We start from the raw sequence: 22,259 nt of genomic DNA on the forward strand, positions 1-22,259 counted from the left end.
TTTACAAGGTCGTCAAAATATTAAATTAAAAAACATGCGCCATTTTTGTAAATGCATGCTTTGCATAGAAAAAACATGACATTACGTAAAATCTTCATGGATTGTCTACAAAACGGTACTTTTTCTTGGTATTTTACACCGTCCATGTAAAAGCACGCTAATTTCGTGCAAAACGACTTTCAAAGCAGGAGCAATGTTACACGGTAAAATAATAACTATAAATATGGCACACTGTCTTTTTTATTATCCACATGTATGCTTACAGTACTCTCTTATTTGTTTCGTACCTGTACATGCCAACATTTTATATTCACTCAAGATTATGTATTTCCTTATGATGTGCTATTTCATGGATGGCATGACACAACTTCAAGGAATATATATAACGGGTCTCATACCCGACCTCCTTCCTGTGGTTTACAACATTTTAAGACAATAACGTTTAAAAAATAATAGTTAACTCTAATTTAAACATGCATTTTGATATAATTCAGGTGAAATTATACCTGTTTGTGGAGAAGAATAGTCACTATAACCATTAACCGTTGCCATAAATAATGTGTTTTTTTTTCTTTCACATCACTATACTGTACATGTCACCACACATTGAGAATTCTCTCTTATATTCACATTTACAAGAAATAGATAACTTCAAAACTTTCCTCTAAACAAACATAAAGTCTGGACCACGTGCGAATATCCGTTAAATCTGCATGCTTTTCTTGCAATTTTATGATATAATTTGTCTGACCAAGTAATGCTGATATTTACATAAAACACGTGCCAGCAAATATACCAATCAAAAGTCATGACACCAAAACAATAATAAATAGGCCAAATTTTCAATTTAGCGTTTCAGACAAGGCGTTTGGCATCTTTTCATGCAAATTTCATTTTTGGTTTTTATTTTATAAGCCCCCAAAAATTTTCACATCTATATAAAGTTGGCCTCGTATGGAAAGGGGTTTTAAAGGGCCCAAAATTAAAATTTGCTTTTTTACCGGTTGCATCGTTTTGGGTTTCTAAAATTTGTTAATCTTGCCCTTCTACTTTACAATCTTGCAATTTCTACCTTTTTCACATATTGGGGGATTCTGACCCCCTTTTTACATATTGCATTTGGGCTTTTAATTTTTGCATTTTTGACTTTCCCAAATTTCAATTTCTTTTTTGTACAAAAATTTTTCAAAATTCTGGACTTTTTTCCCCTGTTTAAATTTCTTTCTGCCCCATTATTTCTTTTGCTGTGTGCGGGCTTGCTTAATTGTATGTTGTGATGATCTTTCGAGGACTTTTTTTCGAAGATCGACTTAAATTGAAAAACTTAAATTTCATTTTCTTCAATCTAAAATTTTGTAAAGAAAACGTGGACACTTGTATTTTAAATGTACACTTAAAATGTACAATAAGCCACCATTTAACATGCAGAGTTCCATTTTTCCTGGAGACGACCTCAAGATCTCAAGATCACCCGTACTGTAAGGACAATGATAGGATGGTTGTTTAAAAATAGAGCACCCAAAGCTGAAAAAAAAATGTATCCAGATTTAAACCATGAAGGCGCTGATCACTTTATCAGTATGAAGAAAAGAACACACGCGCGCATACAGTACACACACAAAACAATTTAAAATTAAATCCAAACGTTGTTTATAAAGGAAAGTTTCGTTCATAATTTAAACTTTACTTAATCAATTATGCCCATTACAGTGTGTCTCTTGGAGATAGCTCCATTTTGTTAAAATGTGTTAAATTTTGCTTATTTTCATAGTGGATTACTGTCATAATACTAGAGTTATCATGCTCATGTTGAAATAATGAAGGTAGAGAGAGAGTAGGCGTAACAAAATAAACTTAACCCGGTGAAAAATAAAAATTTTTCTTTTTTGCCCTATTTTACCAAAAAATGGGGCACTTAAACCTTAAAACAGGTTTTCTTAAATTTTAAAAAACCCAAAAAACATAAAAAATTTTTATATATTTCATTTAAAAAGAGTTTTCCATGGGCCCTTTGGGCAAAAAAAGTCCTCAAAACTCCCTTTTTTCCCGGGAAACAGTGCAAAAATTTTATATATTCCAAAAAAAGTATAATAAATTTTATCTAGGGTTTTTGGTTAAAGTCATATTACTAGCTTCTAACGTTACCTGATGTTAGTGTGAATTATAAAGTAAGAGACATACTTTAGCCAGCCTATCAGTACTTCCGTAATTTTATTATACTTTTATTTAATTTCTTTTTCATTTTCATTATTTCTTATTTTGATTTACATTTTTTAATTATATAATATTTTTAAAAAAAATCTATTTCATATGCATGTATACTTTTTAATTATAGAAAAGTGCCATCCTTTCCACTAAAATGGCTGATTTTACAAATGCCCTGTTTTAACTATCTGCCTACAAATGAATATAATTTAGGAATAAACAAAAGTAGGTGAACGATTTTGTTTTTAACAACCATTTTTATTCATTTAATTTGTGGTCATTTTTCAGATTTAACGTTCCTTTTTCTTCATGGAGGTTTCCCAAAGCCATAAATTATAACAACAATGAAATAAATTATAATAGTTTGAAACAACTTTATTTAAAATGTAAAAAGCAGGATCTTTCAAATTCTTTTAAACATGTATATATCCATTATCCCCAACTTTTATTTTTTAAGTGTCAAGCGAAAATTTTAAAATTAGAGGAAACAAACATTTGAATTATATCACACATAATTAATTGAATTTCATGAAAACGGCACAATAATACTAGCAAACTATATAATTTAAACGCAAATATCCATTAAACCATGTTAAATTTGATATACAATGTAAAACCTACATTTGTAATATCATTATTACCAGACGCGGAACAGCACTTTTAACTCGATTAATTCTAATAGATCAATATTTCACATATAAATCAAGTCGTCATTATCGCCAAGCAGCAAACAAACAACATGGCGTCTTGCAGAAGTTTTGCAAGTTTACTGTTATGAAAACGAAATGTTGTGAATAAAAAGCTATGCATTAAATTGTTTGCTATTTTAGATTAGGTAAGTTAACTGAAATAATAATGAGAAATGAATTTTTTTCAAAGCGTGATACTGAGGTAAATTTTAAGTTTAAACGAGTGTTATAACGCGCACCTGTGCGGTAAGCATTATTTGTATGACTAGAAAAAGCCCTACAGAGTCTGTGTCAAATTAAGATTTATAGTACAAACTTTATTAACGTTAAATTTATGTAGAGACAACAGCTTTAAGCATGACATCGGATGTCCAAAATGTGTCAGATGTGGGATGCCAGATTATTTCCCAAGCCTTGGCCAAGGTCTCATCAGTCTCAGATAAAACAATTTTGATCATTAAATATCAAAGTAAATTTTATGTACTGCCAAATAAAGAATGCTTGAACTTTGGATGACCAAAAATCGTCGATATCCTATAGTCAACACCATTTCAGTTTGAGTCACATTTAAAGTCTTGTCAGATGACTGATGTTTGTTCAAAATGGATGTTTTTAAACAAAACATCCCCCCTTCCCCTGTAAATTGTAAATTAATGAATAAAAAAATGGAGAAGAAAAAAATTCCACAAAATGATGTCATGCTTAAATCAACATGTGCATAAGTATTTTAAACGTCATCTTTGTAAATGTACCAAAGATTGAAACATTAATTTATGTGATTGAAATGCCATTTTTTTGTAAGAACAAAGATTAAATGCTATTACATGTAGTTTGTATCTCACTCTAGAAACTGGATGCTTTCTACTCAATTTGTTACCTTTCAAAAAATGTAATGTAAAATGTAAAATAATACACATCTTGATATCATACAATGTTGGTCATTATACATTAAGTGTGACAATTCCAACTTGCCTGCAGTGTCATTGATGCATTCCAGATTATTTCTTATGGTATTTCTGTCATGAACACATAAGACCCAAACATCCTTACATAACAGTTTTAAGTTAGAATAATGTCAATTACATTTCAAATAAACTAGAGGTAGTGGAGGACAAAGAGATTAAGCACACATCACCACCTAATAGGTTAAAATACTTTATTATAGTCTACCTGTTTCGATCAAACATGATCTTCATCAGGACAAATAATAGATAAAATATGCCATTGAAGTGCTAAAAAAGAGGTTTCAAAATTTAAAATAGAATGTTATTTGGAAGTTTAAATGGCTAAAAGCATGGGTCAATTGTCAAATATGTAATGATTCTGAATAGTGAATACCACAATGTGCCGATTTTACACAGCGCATCCTTGACAACAGTAAAAGGAACTATTGACAACAATAAAAAGAACCATTGATTTTCTTTGTAGAAATAAAAAAAAAATTGTCAGGTTTTCTGTTTTAATGAAAAAGTCAAGCTATATATAAAGATCAGACATCGAATTTAGCAGTGGACTATGGCCAGTGTAAATTAGTTCAGGCCGGTGTAAATTTTAAGAAAATTTAGTTAAATATATAGACTAGAATAAAGTAAAACTGGAATTTGGGCCAGTAAATTCAAAATCTTAAATTCATTGACTGAAAGATTGCTGCGGAGGTGGCATCAATAGTGCAGTGTTTATTCTAGGATTCGAAAAACGGGGGGATTTTTCTCAAAAAAGTGAGAATTTATTAAGTTTGTTGATCTTTTTCCCTTCTTTCGCTTTGTAAAAATTCCCCCCCCCCCCCCCATCTGCCTCTGAAAAAATAGGGGGGAATTTTCAAAAATATGAGTGAATCTCCCCATTCCCCCCTCCTAGAATAGACACTGATAGTGTGAAAGTATCACAAACAAGCATGACAAAAGATGCGATAAACATGCATTAAGAATGAGTTTTTTGTTGTTTAGGGTACTAAAATGTATAAATTGCTATAACATTAATTGTCCTGTCATTACAACCCATTGACTTAAAATCATGTAGTGGCCAGGAACCCCTATTTTGATAGCAGAAAAAAGTTTATTTGTTAGACAAGTTATATTCCTGTAAATGACTTAACAAAAGTAAAGTTTCTGAGGTGTTTAAAGTCGTTCAAAATAAGATAACTATATATACAATGTAGCTGCTATGACAGTTTATAATGAGGGTAACATTATTTCAGGAAAGCATATGGGTTGTTTTTATTGTTTAATTCTAACCAACTTACATGTATGTAGATGTGTGTCTTTAAACTATTTGTATAAAACAGAAATATTGTGACGGACAATAATATATTCGGATAGTTGAAAATTCTGCTTATAAACGAAAATTAATTTTTACTTTCAGATTGTTAACAAAATAAAAAGAAGCAACCATGGATGATAGGTTGAAATGGTTAGAGACAAGAATTAGTTCCTCATTGAGGCCAAGGAATGAGGAACTAAAAAACATGTTCTTGAATGACGAAAATAGGTAAGTTAATAGTTTGATAATGAAGATTATATTTTTCAAGATTTCCTTTTTTCTGTAATGAAAAGAGGGCAAGTTCTCTAATGTAGCTAAAAATTTAAACTTAGTGATTAAATCAATATAATAAAAAATGTTACTTTAATTGTTAGTTGGTTTATATTACAACAAAAGGCTTTTAAGAAACTATTTGTAGTGGTTGATTACTAAACATATATGTAATTTCTTGCAACCATATATAATCTAATTAAGTTATACCAGAAATTCATTTTATAAGATATGCTATAGAAATATCAAATATTTTAATATATGCCAAATTGAACAGCATTTCTGAGGGTGTTTAATTAGTTACCCTATTGTAGTAATTTTGTTAAACAGAATCACATTTTCAGACTCTTTAAAATATTATTTATGAGATAGAAATACCATATTACTTTATCAATTTATTTTCACATATGGCCGATACCTATGAAACTCTTGTAAAAGATATTTTGGCTATTTTCAGATTGGCCTTCTATGAATTTATAAACAATGAGGATGTGAGGAAAATGTTTGTGTTTATCAAACCACCCCGACAGATTATTGCTGCCCTACAGCCACCCCATGATCTCAAATACAAGTCAATTTTCTTCCTGAAGAGCAACACGGGCACAAAGATAACAAAGGACAATATAAGTGAGTAGTTTAGTTGAGGGGTTTATCAGTTAGTTATTCCAGGACTGAGTTTGTTCCCAAATTTTGTGCAGTGAACTTGTCCTAATTTGTATTTGGAAGTGTCTTATTTTTATTTTTTTAAAGACTTTAAATATAGAAATGTGGAAATTGAGCTGGCAAGGGAATAGGCATGTCTGGTTAGATTTTATGTTTCTATCCTTGTAACATAGGACTCATTTTTACAGCTAGTACTCAAATATTGCAAAATCATGTATTATATTGTAACTTATAAATTTTAAGTTCAAAGTTATCTGTTAATTTATTACTAGCAATATGAAAATAAAAAAAAAACAATACATCAGTTGTGAAATAATTCAAATGTATGGAACAGGTCTTATTTCCTTATTTCATTTTGAATCCTTCAGATTATGACATATATCATAGAAACATTGTATAAGGAAAATACATTTATATCACATTTATTGCTTTGTTCTTTATGGCTTACAGTTGTAATGATATGCATTTGTATTTTGATAGGTGATGAAGTGTTCTACATTGATTGTACAAATATTCCACTGGAACACCTGGAGCTGATTGTCAGAGAAGTTTACCTCCCTTTGATGTGTACCAATCAATCAGTTATGACTTCAACAGGAGGTGATAAAGTCATGGATGTCTTACACAGGCTGATGTCAGCTGTAGAAATCACACAGGGACATGTGGAGGTTACTATGAATTCTGACATATTCTTTTCAAAGTCTAAATATTCAGATTAAAAAACTTTTGTACAGTAGACAGTACTCATAAAAGTTTCATTCAACCAATGAGATGATTTATTGATTAATCAGATGTCATGTATCTTTGAACAATAAAAGAGAGACAATTTAGTACATCTAGACCTTTATTTATTACACAACTTGGAGAGAAAAAGAATGAAATAAACCCTTTAAGGACTACTAGTATATAAAACTCTGGAATAAGATTTGATGTATATATATTTTCAGGGAAGGATAATTTTGAGTTTACCATCAATAGAGGTTCTTGCTGAAGCAGCTGCAGCCCCTAATCGTAGAGGAGCTGTACTTCATGTGTTGGAAACTACAGTTCTTGGATGGATCAAACAGATCAAGGTATTAAATTAAATTAGTACATTACCTGAATAAGGTGATGTTATGCTTTGGAATAATTCTTTTGTATCAACTGTGTGCCAGTTAATCTTTTAATAGTCATTTCAATCTTAAAAAAGATATAGATGAAGCCATTTACAACAGATATTGGTGATGGTTTTAACCAATATTTTTATTTAATTTATTTTTGACAAGCATGGTTAAACTTTTTGTTTGCTTCTATAGAGGTAATAAACTTTTTATCAGAGGTAATGGCCAATTTTCCTACCAGACAAACCTTGTTGAAGTAAATGTTTGAAATATTTATATAAAATGTACAGTCTGTCACTTTGATATAGTTTAGTAAATCTGATGAAAATGTTTCTTTTAATATTATAGCTGTTACTGGAAGATGAAAATTGAGTTCAGTTTGCATTTAAAAATAAGTCATATTCATCTGCTATTCTTTAAGTACTGTGGTGTGTATAAATTTCTATACACACATTAAATACAAGCCAGAAAATCATTTTCATAAACATTATTTTCAGTAAACTGAATACTGCTGTATTAACTTACAGAACTTTTCTCTACATTCAGGGTGTGTTACGTCACGATCCCATACAAGACCTGTTCCAACATTACGGCTCGGAGCCAGGTCCCCTAGATGAGATCAAGATGTGGGAGAGGCAACTGGGTCGCCTACATTCCATCTTGAGACAGCTAGAATCAGCTGTTGCCAAAGATATTCTCCATAATCTAGAGCAGGCACAGAGTCAATATGCACATTCATTCAACCATGTCAGAAAAGATGTAAATAAGGTAGGTTTTTTGTCATACACATTTTTTTTCAGAAAAAGATTAGGTACACTATATAAGTTAGTAAAATGAAATGAATAATGTCTCTGATGAGTCATTTATTCCTTGAGAGGTAAAGATGGTAATAACAGACTTATATGCTACATGTACCTGTAAAGTATCAGGCTATTTATTACTGATCACTTAATTTTTTGATTTTCATACTGAAACCTCATAGACAATTATGAATTTTCCAAATTCAAATTGTTGTAGGTCTGTTGTACATGTTCAGTAGAGTAAGATTTAAGACATATTATTTTCAAATGGTTTGTATTTCATGTTAACTCATGCTTATGTATTTTGACATAAAGTTTAAATTCTTTTTAAATAAATAATTCTCTATTTTTTTTCATAGTATTTTCTTCAGTGAAAGTTTATTCAGTGAATTATAAATGCTATACAGTGTATATACAGAACATAAATATGCAGATAGAAATAAGCTGTAATCATTGTCTTTGAATGAAATAAAAGGTCTCAAAGACAATGAGTTGATAATGTAAAGCTGCAAGGCTTATATTATAATGATTACAAAATTGTGCTTATCAAAACAAGCTTATTGTGATCTTGATTGCAGATGTGAGTAATGTATTAATAAAGAGTAACACTAAGAATATTGTTCACGAAGATAGTTTTATATACCCAGGCTGTAAGAGAGACCAACAGAATCTTGAGTTTTCTCAGTACAATGAGATGGCTGTTGAATGAGCTTCATCAAGCTGTAGAGCCACTGGAAATGTTACGACTGTTTAAACCACTCATGCAGGTCCTCTTCCTTGTGTGGTCACATTCTACGTAAGTATCAGTCAAGTTTTTTCTTCACAGTTTAAACATTTGCTACATTATTCTATAACCTTCTGAATTTCTTAAATGGACTTGTCCATTTTCAAGTTTTGAGGATATCAAGATGAAAAAATGAAGTTGGTCAGCCAACAGTATAGAGCCTGGTTAGACTTTATGTAAGTGTAGGCTGGCCTGGCTTTATACTGGTGGCAAAGGCTATTCACTTTTGGGTTCCAGCTGGTTAAGGATTGATGCCAGTCTTATGCCAACAAATAAGGGTTTGACAAGGCTTTCCTTTAGTGCAATTTGATCACACCTTCTATAATTTGTTGAAAGACTAATATAATGATGCTGAAATTGCCTCAACAATTTACATTTCAATATTGAGAGAAAAAAAAATGCAGAACACTATTAGTTGAATAAAGATTAACATAACTTCACTATACCAATACTTTAATGGATTGTTTCTAATTGACATTTATTTTTTTTGGTTGTGATAGAACAAAAGCATTGTTTTAGGAGTTACAAAAAGTAAAGGTTTGCAAATTTCTTATAAATGTACCTCATTCAGTTTATATGCAATTGTTTAAAGAACAATCTTCTATTATTTTATGAGTGTATGATGTTCTAGACTTTTATTGTAATAAGGAAATAATTTATCTTTAAATGAAATAACATGATGATTATTGTTAATGTATTTTGTATGTAGATACTATCACCAGATGGACAAGTTTCACAATGTGTTGAGGTTGTTGTCAAATGAAGTTGTACACAGAGCTATAGCTCTTGTTGGTGAAGATATCTTGAGAGAACCACTTGAGGTAAGATAGGTTATAAATAGTATGGTGTGTAAAATTTTTTTATCCTGTCTGGTTTTCACAAGTAAAAGAGCATTAGGTCTAAAATTCCAAGCCTTTGGAGCTTGAATTCTGTACTTGGTGTATGCTTTCTGATCTGTGGCATTTAAGTTTTCTTGATTTCTCCACAACTTATTTTAGTGATGTGATGCATATGGGAAAAATGGTAAGGTAGGGTAGATAAGATGAAATATGGTAGTACTTATATAGAATCTAAGGACGATAATAATATAGCTTTCTCTATTCAGTATTAGAGACTAATGCCTTTGATATAAAAGTTGAGACAAAGGACACAGAATAAAAACATTTTTTTCAATATTTTTTATTAATTTGAATATAAATTTCAATTTGCTGAAAGGTAATACACTTCATAATTACAGAAATTTCTTGTTTGAAATAGCTTCAGCTTTTCAATGTTTGAAGTTAACAATAATATTGTCATAATAATACATTTAACTTATATATCTTACATAATTTTTATAGTCATACACAAAGTTGAAAGAAGCTCTCAGAGTTTGTGCTGGATTTAGAGGAACCTACCTAGATTTTAAGGACAAGGCTGATGATCAGAATGCCAAAAATATTGCAGAAAATGCTGAACGATTGTAAGTTTATCTATAGTATAACTGCAGATCCATTTCATCTTCAAATAATGTTTCATAATTTTGTATATAATTATTACCTGAAATTTTAAATTTGTTTGAAATTTGAAGGAAGGGCAGTCAAGTAACACAAGAATTTTAAGGGATACATAATATTTATTTCAACCATAGGTATTCCAACATAACTGTAATTAAGTGTAAGTTTAGGCCATGGAACTTTTTTTTAGACATACCTAACATGTTACTTTATCTCTAATCCAATTTAAATTTTCGCTTTCTGTTACAGGGCCTCCAGACCAAGAGAGGGTACTGTTTTCCTGACAAAAATGTATGGGCCACATGCATTTACTCCCCGTTACGGTTTACGTGGCGGAGATAGCAGCTCTAGTGATGGTTCCCTGGATGAAGATGAACTTTGGACAGATAGCCCCTGGCCACCTAGAAATGCACCATGCTTTGATCTCCTGAATGCTTTCATGGAAAGGTTAGCACATTTTGTTTGTTTTTAAAGTGACATCATGTCCATCCAAGGGTATATTATGCAGGGATCATCCTGGTCAGGATTTTTAGTGAGAGATTTTCTCTCATTTGAGAAATTTTGATGAGAGAAATTAGATTTTCTTGAGAGATTTAATTTTCATGATGGGCGAGGTTAAAAATATGGAAATTTCTAACTTTTTAAAAATCACTGTACATATAAACATTGTTTATCTAATGAGGATATAAGAAGATGTAACTCTGTTTATTACAGTGATTTTTGTTTTCACTTTTTTAACACATCCTATGCCTTTTCTTTTGTGATTTTTTAAACATAATAAAATTCTAATTGTGAAAAATAAATATAACACCTTTATTCTGAAATATAGAAGAATTATACATGGATATCTACTACAACTATTATTTGCAGTCAATGTTCCTAATGGACAACACTGTACTGTACAGAAGTGATTGTTGAGATTTGAAGAATATTTTTATAACCTTTCATTTTGTTTTCTTTATGATTCTCTTCACACACCTCCCTCCATTAAAATATATACCTGAACACATAATGACAAATATCTCCATATCCACAAATATAGACAATAACTAAAGTAATTTTTATTCATAAACATCATTTTTAGTGTTATAAAACACCTTTAAATAACACTCGGCTTCCTTTTAGAATTTTTTTTAATCACGACATCGCGAAAATATGTGACAAATGAATATTTGTCTGTTTTCCGCTAAAACATTCACAATTCTAGCTGTTGCTGATTGCAATTATATAAAATTAAATATTTTTGTTCAATAAAAGAACATTTATTATCGGCTATTTCATCAGGAATCGTAAAACAAAATTTTTTAATTTGTTCTTTACGGCAAAATTTACCGTGGTTGATGTGACATTTAGAAGACAAATTTTACCGGTAGATTTATTTTTGACATGTCCATTTTTATGTTAGTCTGTGTCTAAATTTTTTTATTAAAATCAATTAAAAGTGTTTTGTGTAAATTCTCGACTTACAGATAGATAAAGGTTAGCCATCATACCGTATTTCTGTACGGTTAATTTGCGGTCTCCGATCAGCAATTATTTTAGGCTAAATAATTCAAAGTGTTGGACTACTTTTTGGAGTTTTTTACACCGATTTCATTAATTAACAATTTGAAATTAAATTCTTGATGGGAATCGTGAATTTTTCATCATATTTTTGTGTTATTTTAGCATTCCTTAGATTGTGATTAGACATTTTCCGGCTCAAATTGCCGTGTGAGATTTTCTCTCATTTCACAAATTTCTCTGAGATTTTGGTGATATTTTTGCGAGAAATCGCGGAAATCGCCCCCTAGAATGATCCCTGTTATGAATGCACAGGTGAAAGTCAAATAAAATTTACATTTTCAATTTTATAATTTACTTTGTATGAAAAATAAATAAATTTGTATAAACTTGTTATCATAGTATTTGATGTAATAATAAAAGCCAATCTTCATAAAAAACATTCTTAGAAAATGAGAACACTAGTCATTGAAAAGTAGCTCTCCAGGAGATGTACCTTATCTCTTTTCACAGTCAACACAATATTTGATCTTCAGACATTTCAGGATCTGGTGTTTAATTGAAGTAAGTCTCTAAGTTTGACTGTATTCTTAGAATTGCTATGGTACAAAAGAAAAAGATTCAAAGAAGTAACTTGTAGATAAAATTTCATTTCAGGTGCAATGATGTTCTAGAGCTAGTGGAGACAACAAGACATTTCCGTCTGCTAGCAGGTGCCGCTGAGATAGGTGGAGCTGGAAACATGAGCCTCGATGCCCTCGTGAAGGAGATCCACGAGAAATACACCCAGGCCATGGCCGAGTTCTTCTCTGTTGTTGAGAATGTTCTCAGTATAGATGGTTCACAGAATTTTGAAAGAGCTTTCTTTAAGTTTAGAACAGTTGTCAAGGTGATTAGAATGATATATACAATAATTTTGTAAAATATTGGAATGATAATAGGGTAGTTTAGGTATAGGGGTTTAGGTGTCTGCTGTTCAATCCAGAGATTTGGGTTCAATGCCTACTTAGGTCATAAATATCATTCTTTTCTCATTTAATTTTAATACTGATTAATCCAGGAAGTGAACTAGAAGTAGATTGAATAAAGTTTACATCTGTTTAGACTCCTTACAAAAAAACAAACCAGAACAGGTTTAAAATAAAGGTTTAAGAAAGGTTGGAGAAAAAATCTTTTTTATGGTTTAAATTTTATAATTTACTATTTTGTTGTTTTAGTATAAAACATGCATTTTACCATAACAATTTCACTTTTTTATCTATTTTCTAAGTATAATTCTAGGTATAAATAAAAACTTAAAATTGTTGAAAATGAAATTTATAAGTTTTTATAACAAGTCCCATACCTTTGCAATGTGCTTAAACAAAAGGCTTTTATATTTTCAGTCCCTGGAGAAGAGATTGGCAGAGATATTGCGATTGGCATACAATCAATGTCCAACAGTGGAAGCACAACTCAGACTGTTAGAAGTCTTTGAAGGAGTGAGTGGCAGAGAACTTGTACAGGTACAGATTTTAAACATTACTAAAATATCATGCTGGAAATATTTTTGAGACTTGTCTTTGCCACCAGTAGAAAACAAGGATAGCCAGCATTACTCAATACACTTTGGTGTTCAATTTTATTTCGACATTGAAACTCCCTTCCACTCAGACTTAATAAACACTAAGTCAGGAGGGAAAAAGCTGTAATAATCAAACTGCAAATTCAACATTTTGCTATGTTTAACTAACAAATCTATAGTAGAGCCTAAAAGTTCATATGAAAAAGTTGACCATGTCCATCAATCATCTTTTAATTAATTCTTTTTATACAGCTTTCTTGAATAAAATTCTTCAATTAGTAGTTTCATGGTGGGTAATGTGTTATCTATGATATTTTTTAGAGGGTTATATATAAATGAAATAAAGAAAATTATACACAGAAAAATCACACACAAAAGTTGGCATGCTGTAGCCAGGATTCAAATCACGGGTCTTGATTGCCAGTCCAATATTCCAACCAATACACTACAGTGGCCATTGCGTTTCCTCTCTCTATACATATATATAGATGATTATCATCATTATTAGCTTCATTTAAGTTTTGATATTTCTACAGGCACACTTACAAGACAAAGACCGAGCGTTAGTTCTAGCCTTCAACCAGGAGCTCAGTGATGTACGTAAAATGTACGCAGAGGGACATCTTGACCCACCTCAACATTCCAATATGCCACCAGTTGTCTCAAAACTCATGTGGATTTGTGCTCTCAAAGAAAGGATTAAGGTATGGGCATTTTATCCTCATCTTCTATTACCTGTGGGTTTAAATTTCTCTAAAAAAAAGCTTCAGTTTTTTTCATGTGAGGAAACATTGCCAAATTCTTTGATTTTACCTACCTTTAATGATTGGATTTTCTATAAAAATACATTTGGAAAGTCCTAATGCGACTTTAATAATTTTACCATGATGCCAAACCTAATTAAAGAAAAGCTCTGTATTTCCAGAATTACAGAATTATTTGATTCTAAAGGACTTTAAATGAGGCATTTGACAATGATTTTCAAACAACCTTTTCAGTTCTTTATGCCTAAAAAGTGTGAATATTTACTTGTTCTCAAGTAAAAGAAATTTTTCATCTCATTTAAAGTGTAATGGTTACCTCATCTCAGGTGGATCATAAATGTCTGTAGAAAATAGTTTTTTCATGTAAAATTTAGACCCTGCCTTATAAGGTGTCAGTCTTGTAGGTGAGTAAATATGGTAATTTGTAATAATAAATAATATTTATTTAGATATGATCACATACATCTTTCATCATCCATCTCTGATTCTTTTATTTGACAAATATAGAGGCCAATGGACAAGATGAAAAGGGTGAGTCCTCATTCAATGGATGGAGATGCAGGTTGGCAGATGAAGGAAAACTATATGGAGGTGCTCAGAGATCTAGAAGAGTAAGTTTTTATGTCAGATATCATGTACAAAAACTATTCTGTTATATAAATACCTGTAGATGATTTTATATTGCTACATGAATCTGCCAAATCATAACACATAACTTGCTGAATTTCTTAAATTGACTTTTTCAACTCAATTTTGGCAATTGTCCATTATCAATTTTGGGGATGTCAAGATTGGTTGATCAGCCATTAGTATAGAGTCAGGTCAGACTGCAAGATGTGCTGGCTGGTCTGGCTGTATACTGATGGCAAAGATTATTCACCTACAGTTCAAGAGTAAGGTTAACCAACTAAATGTTTGGAATGATTATAACTATGTACCTGTATATTTTTTACAGTTATGAGTCACTTGTAACAGATGAATGGAAGAGGAATATCACATCAGAATTGACCATGAGATTGAAACAACCACTCCTGGTAAGTGGGTTTTTTGGTGTTTTTTGGATGCAGATTTATACCAACAAAAATGATTTTTCTTCAGTAAGAACTGCCACAGCTTGTCACAATCTGAAAAACACATAACCTTTAGTTTGCTGAATAAAAATTTTGAACTGTCTTTATGCCCCCACGGAGTGGGAGCATATAGCGTTGCACTTGTCCGTCCGTCCGTACGTCTGTCCGTCCATCTGTCCGTCTGTCCGTACGTCCCGAAATCTTGTGAACGCAACTCCTCTTAAACCGGATGGCAGATTTTGCTTAAACTTCTAGGGATTAACAACCTTAATGTGTAGATGGTAGTAAAGGAAGGAATTTTTGCTGCGACCAAATTTAACAGAATTATGGCCCTTTATTGATTTTTTCACTATATACCATGTAAAAATTTTGTGAACGCAACTCCTCTTAAACCGGATGGCAGATTTTGCTTAAACTTCCAAGGATGAACAACCTTAATGTGTAGATGGTAGTAAAGGAATTTTTGCTGCAACCAAATTTAACAGAATTATGGCCCTTTGTTGACTTTTTCACTATATACTTTATAGAAATTTTGTGAACACAACTCCTCTTAAACTGGATGGCAGATTTTGCTTAAACTTTCAGGGATGAACAACCTTAATGTGTAGATGGTAGCAAAGGAAGGAATTTTTGCTGCGACCAAATTTAATAGAATAATGGCCCTTTGTTGATTTTTTCACTATATACCATATATATGTTGTCAGTGAGGGCATCCGTGTCCTTTGGACACATTTCTAGTTTTCATTTGCTTCAAGTTTGAAGAACTCAAACTGGGCAGACAAAATTACTGTATCTATTCTTTTCAACTTTCAGTGCAACAATGATATCCTAACTGGCCAAGTTTTATAATTCTTGCATCAACCTGAAGTTAATGCAAGCATCACTCACATATTTATAGTGATTTAAAGATTTCTTATTTGATTTATAAAACAAGTCCAAAGGTATGGTTCTAAAAATTCCATGCTCTAAATTGAATTTTGCTCATATGAAGAAGATATCTAGCTAACTGCTGATGGAAAGTCATAGGTGCTTAGAATCAACATATTTCCTATATTGATTTATAGTTTTCTGAGGCCTTCCTCTTTTAGAAAAACTTAAAAGTTGCCATAAGATCTTATCTGAGTCATTGTTACTATAAATAGATTATATATTTAACTTGTTATGTTATATAGATTGCAGAAGAGTATGATGAAGATATTGAAGTGCGGCCTCAGGTCGTACACGTGAATCTCGACCCACAACTACTGCTGTTACTGAAGGAAACCCACTATTTAAGCCAGGAGCCATTCAATATAAAACTGCCAGAGTCAGCAAAGGAACTGCTGAGAAATAGTAACCCATTTGAACTCCGGGTAACAGCTACCAGGCTGGAAACTATAGTATCCAAGTATAACACCATCATGAGGACCATGACTCAGTTTGAGAAACCATTGTTTGAAAGAAAACTTGCAAAGATAGACATTGTAAGTATAAAGATTTTCAGCTTGTTATTTTATTATCTTTTAAAGTTATAGGAAAAGAGAAATACATTTCAAGTGGGTTTTAATACATTTCAAGTGGGTTTTGCAGAAAAATATATATTTTCTCTATTGTAAAGAGCAAAATCTCAATGTTTAAAATGTAAGAAAGTGTCAAATGTATTGTTGTGTATGTGAAATATTTATTTGCTCATATGACTTGTAAATTCTTGAAATGAAACAGTAAAGTTTTATTAAACTATTTATCATTATTTTAATATTTTTAAAAGTAGAACATATTAAATTTTTTACTTTCATAAATGTGACTCTGGAAAGTCATTAACTGTCTGACATATTTTATCTTTGATTGGAAATCCAAGAAAGTAATTTATTAATTTGAATATTTGGCAGATTTCACCTTTTCTCTATGCCAATGAGTTATTGAACCTATCTCTTTTACACTATGATTTTAAATAAGTAATTCATAATCTTCCATGTTAATTTGATGCATTTGATAATATACTGTATAAATGCATAAATTTTGGAGAATTTCGCAAATTGACAAACATCACTAAAATTTCCTGTAGTGTAAATGTCAACCAATATGTCATTAAATTCTACCCTGGATGATTCGCTAATATTTCCTCATGCAAAATGTCTGAAATTTTATATTCCCTAACTTATCAACACACGAAAATATTCATTTATACAGTAATGTTTTGATTACAGTTGTTTGAGCAAGGTTTACAAGAGTATACATGGAAGATGAAGGAGTCGGCAGATTTTATAGAACAGGCTATGGCACTTGTCTGTGTTGATGTTCATCAGAATCTCGACATCGTACAGACAAACTCTCACGATATTGCCGAGATCACAATCTCGTGGTCTAAGGGAACGCTGGACGTGTTTTCTGGACGAGAAGCACAGAGGTCATACTCAATGGAAGACCTTCTTGGCATGCAAGCGTAAGTTGTCAGACTTTAGTCTATCTTCATATGCCTATAAATATAGGTCATTTCATTCAGGCTTCTCGTTTGTTACCCATTACAATCCTGCTAATGAAACTGAAAAGCTTTTGTCACAGTACAGAGACTAGCCATTTTGCACAAACATAAGTTTTCTCAGGCTTTACTCACTTGGCTGACAGACTTCCAAGTTTTTCAACCTAATTTTCCTGCAAGTGATAATTTCAAAATAAAATTTAAGCTATGTTACTTATATTGTATATGTAGTCTTTCCTTTTGTTAGATTAAAATGATATATAATGGCTGTTTATATGTTATTGTTTGAAGTAAAGAAACGATGTCTATATATGCTGACTTTAATTATAACAGGAGGTTAACAGAGGATCATGAAAGTGTAGTTATACCATCAGGCCACAAAATACACAGTCTTGTACTTAACTCATTTGAGGTAAGGAAAAATCGTTTTTTTGAAATTTACTTAATTCTCTCCAGTGTTTAGATATACCTGCATAAGTAGCCTTGTAATATGGTTAAAATTAGAATTGTTTGAATGCAATTGGCAAAGCGTTTTCAAATTTGCAACTTGTTTTCTATGATTGAACTTATCTGTACAATAAGATTAAAAAAGGAGACTATTGAATAAACAATTTTCGGAAAAGTATTTAAATGGAAAATATTTTACAAATATTTGGAGTCATTTTGATCAAGATTTTGTAAACATCCAAAGACTTTCGCCTATGCATTTGAATTTTGGTATAGAAATATTCTCTACTTGCCAAGTTTGGTTACACAACAGAAATTTCTAGTTGCTCAATTTCAAATTTATGACTTGTGAACTTTGAGTTTCATGTTTGTTTGAATTTAGCGTATTTTTATTAGTGTTAAAATAAAGTATCTGACTAATAACTATATTTTTTTTCTTTGAATATTTTTCATACATATTATTCCTTGTATTTGTGTATTTCAGGCTGTACAGATATCTCAGGCTTCCCCAGCCTGGCAGGATTTTATTGACTATATAGATGCTATAGTGTTAGATGGTCTGAAACAGGCAACACTTACCAGTCTTAAAACTATGCTTAACAATCTCGTACAAGCAAATATGGCTGAGGTATGAATCTTTTGTTGTAAAATATCTTTAATCATTAAAATGCCATTCTTGAAAATCAACAGACTTTGCCACCAATCTAACTAGACTCTATATTGTTGTTTTACCAAATTGAAATTTTTATCATAACATTTTTTAAAATAAGCAAAATTTTGGTATGATAATTTTTTTTGTGAAGAAAAGTTTAAATGAATCTGAAAGACATGAGAAAAGAAAATTAGTTCAACAAATTATAAAATTATTTCTATCTGTTAAAATTCAAAACTGTGAACACATAATTATTGTGATTCTTTACTGTTTTATTGTGTTAAACAATTCATTTTTTCCTCTCTGGATAATAATTGAGAAACCAATTCTGACATACCATTTGTATTAGATTTTAAATTAACTACTAAACTTCAAAACTGTGATTACACTTTCATATGAGCCGCGTCATGACAAAACCAACATAATGGGTTGGCGACCAGCATGGATCCAGACCAGCCTGCGCATCCGGGCAGTCTGATCATCCATGCTGTTCGCTTACAAACCCTATAACAAGTAGAGAAACTTATAGCGAACAGCATGGATCCTGATCAGACTGCGCGGATGCGCAGGCTGGTCTGGATCCATGCTGGTCGCAAACCCACTATGTTGGTTTTGTCGTGACACGGCTCATATTTTGTTTACCCTCAGGATGATGATTCTGTTGTCCCTATTCTGACTATACGTTTGGAGCTGATAGACAACCGTGTGGCATTCAGACCACCTCTAGATCAGACAACATCTGTGATAAGTGTCCAGGAATTAGTACATCAGTGGCTGGATGGATTCTTGGCTCGAGGACGTCTAGTCAAAATGCTTGGTCCAAAGGTAAAAAAAAATTATTTCATACTTGTAACATAATCTTCGGTTTTACCAGTTAGACACTGAGTGTTTGTGAAAACATATTAATTTTATCAAATATCATAAATTGATAATTTGATGGCTATTTGTTTGTTTGTTTTAATAGCTCTACCAGTATACTTACTTCTTGACAAAATTCTTGATTATAAACAATATTTCATTTATGCCTCAAAGATATAGAAAAAATATGACATTTTCATCTCATATTTGGAAAGAAATTTGCTGCATTGGTTATTTTGTAAATAATTTTGATGACTACATATAAGTCTAAAATCATTTGTAATCCATTTGCCTTTGATGGGGGAAGGTAGTACTGTTTCCAGGAAACGTCAGTATTAGGCTCAATTATAGTTTAACTTGCTCTTTTTCCAGACAAATATTTTAATTATGAATAGGTAAATTAATGTGTTACAATTCCAGGGTACCTATCAAGATTATATCTCCGCAGATGAAGAAGTTAAACAACTTCTGGTTGATACAAACAAACTGGTTGAAGAAAATGGTGAAGAATGCAAGGTAATATTTGTTTAATAATTAAGTTACAATACTTTCATATATTGTTCAAGAAGAATTTGATAGTCTTAAATTACTACATACAATGTTAATATTGAACAATGCCAAAAACTTCCTGAAAAAATCTCAGATAATAAAATTATTTCCTTCCATTTTCTTCTTCAAAAAGCAAGCCTAGTTTTTACACATTTACTGCAATGCTTGGTTCAAGACAAAAATAGTTATAGATATGCTTTTTTTTTGGTATACACAGAATGATATAAAAATCCTATTGATATTTTATTTCCTATTTAGATACTGTATTCCTAGAAATGTTCACGGATACAATATTTCGCGTTTTTCACAACGTCGGCATTTTCGCGGAGACAAACTTTCGCAGATATGTAGTAACCGCGAATTCCGCGAATGTTAAGTCGCTACGGCCTAAATTACATTTTTTGGAGGCTACGTTTTTGATGCATGACCTTGCCTGTTGGGTGCTTTTAATTTTTTTTTTGACAAGTCGCGCCTAAAGCGCAACGTTACTCGATACATTTTCATCTATTGACTACTTTCATGTTTCCTTACCTTTTTCATTATGTGATTAAGTAAGATTTAGTCAGACCCGTTAGCTTTTTTTCTCATTTGAATCATAACTGACGTTTTCTTCAAAATGTCGATACGTAATTTTTACACATTATCGGACTGTACATCGCTTTCATTATAACAACATAACAGTTGTTAATCAATGTAGCCCTTGATCTCTATTGTACTTTTAACAAAGGATTACACCTACTCCAAGCAAATAAAATCCAAGTCATTCAATGTTCACAAACTGTAAATGCGTTTGTCAACGCCGTGACTAACCGTCAATAAGCATGATAATTACTAATAATTGATATTTTCTTTTTCAGCGTGCAAAATAGTATCAATAACATACATAAATAATTCTTTACACATTTTATAGCACCTGTGTTTTTGTGTTGTTTTTTTTTTTTGTATAAGTAGATTATAATAAATATTCTGCACTTTTTATGTTATATTTGGTTGAAGCTAGAAATGTTCGCGGATTTGTTATAAGTGACATATTCGCGGCGATAAAGATTCGCGGAATCATGCCTACCGCGAAAAGCGCTAACTTAAAATGCGCGAAATCTTTTCTAGGAATACAGTATTATGATTTAAATGTATTTAAATAAATATAACAATTGAAGCTGTAAATTCCTTTAAATGAAATGCTTTGATCACTAAATTAAAGGTTCATGTATTGAAAGAAAATTTATGTGCCATTTTATATCCATTATTTATATAGAAACTACTAGAGATATTTAGTGATTATGCATTCCTGTGGTTACAAGATGTCAACATTACATTTGATGAATTCCTACGTGGAAATCTGACACCAAATCCTCTACGTAGCCCACACAGAGGTCCAGCTGGTAGCATTAGACAACAGTTAGCTGAAAGGTCAAGGACTGAATCCAGGTATGCCAATTAACAATACTTATATTATTTCCTTACACATTGATGCATGACTTTCATTTCTCATGTATAGCTAATACTTAAGATTCTTTCCTAAACCATCTTCCAGAACTTGATTACTTTCTATGGGACCTTATACAGATTATGACTAATAAAAGTTTGGGTACTGAGCCATCAAATAGAACGATATTTTTTAAAGATTTTCAACATAATTGACCACATATATTATAACTATAATATGTATTGATGATTTCTTGGTCATGTATTTCAATCCAAAAAGAGGTGAATTTTTTTATCTGCTTAGGCCATCGCTTTTTGATTATCTTTGGAATTTTGGAATGCTTAAGAAATGAATTTAATTAATGATGATAATTGTTTATTTTGTCATAATGAAAAAGAAACATTGATTCATCTTTTCTATGACTGTGATGTAACACAACATTTTTGGGAACAACTAGTTACTACAAGTTTATATTAATGATAGATGCCACCTTAACATTCAAACCTGGAGCCAGTTAGATATATTGTTTGGCAGTGCTCATCTTGATTAAGTTATAAATAAAATAATATTACATGCCAAATATTACATAATTATAATACTGTAGATTAAAACAATTAAGGCCTGATATAGGAACATTTTAAACAACAACTGTGTGCCAGTTATAAAATTGATAAATATATGTCCAAACAGTCATTCAAGCAT

At 31.3% G+C, this 22,259-nt stretch overlaps 1 protein-coding gene across 1 annotated transcript in view; it reads left to right on the forward strand.

Moving 5' to 3' along the window:
• Positions 1–2,921: 2,921 nt before the first annotated feature.
• LOC132745326 (uncharacterized) overlaps positions 2,922–22,259 on the forward strand; it is a gene marked incomplete at its 3' end in the record, with an annotated part of 94,589 nt that continues 75,251 nt past the window's right edge. The window contains 22 exon segments of the mRNA XM_060734218.1: positions 2,922–3,040; positions 5,256–5,381; positions 5,881–6,050; positions 6,567–6,754; positions 7,034–7,159; positions 7,733–7,954; positions 8,634–8,782; positions 9,480–9,591; positions 10,111–10,232; positions 10,516–10,713; positions 12,427–12,658; positions 13,155–13,274; positions 13,870–14,037; positions 14,605–14,708; positions 15,053–15,131; positions 16,340–16,630; positions 17,354–17,589; positions 17,959–18,037; positions 18,557–18,700; positions 19,373–19,549; positions 20,003–20,098; positions 21,387–21,559. Of these exon segments, the coding sequence (XP_060590201.1) occupies positions 5,284–5,381; positions 5,881–6,050; positions 6,567–6,754; positions 7,034–7,159; positions 7,733–7,954; positions 8,634–8,782; positions 9,480–9,591; positions 10,111–10,232; positions 10,516–10,713; positions 12,427–12,658; positions 13,155–13,274; positions 13,870–14,037; positions 14,605–14,708; positions 15,053–15,131; positions 16,340–16,630; positions 17,354–17,589; positions 17,959–18,037; positions 18,557–18,700; positions 19,373–19,549; positions 20,003–20,098; positions 21,387–21,559 (3,284 nt within the window).

Source organism: Ruditapes philippinarum, unplaced genomic scaffold (genome assembly GCF_026571515.1).
Source record: "Ruditapes philippinarum isolate M1 unplaced genomic scaffold, ASM2657151v2 ctg1773_1_1_1_1, whole genome shotgun sequence".
Classification (NCBI taxonomy): Eukaryota; Metazoa; Mollusca; class Bivalvia; order Venerida; family Veneridae; genus Ruditapes; species Ruditapes philippinarum.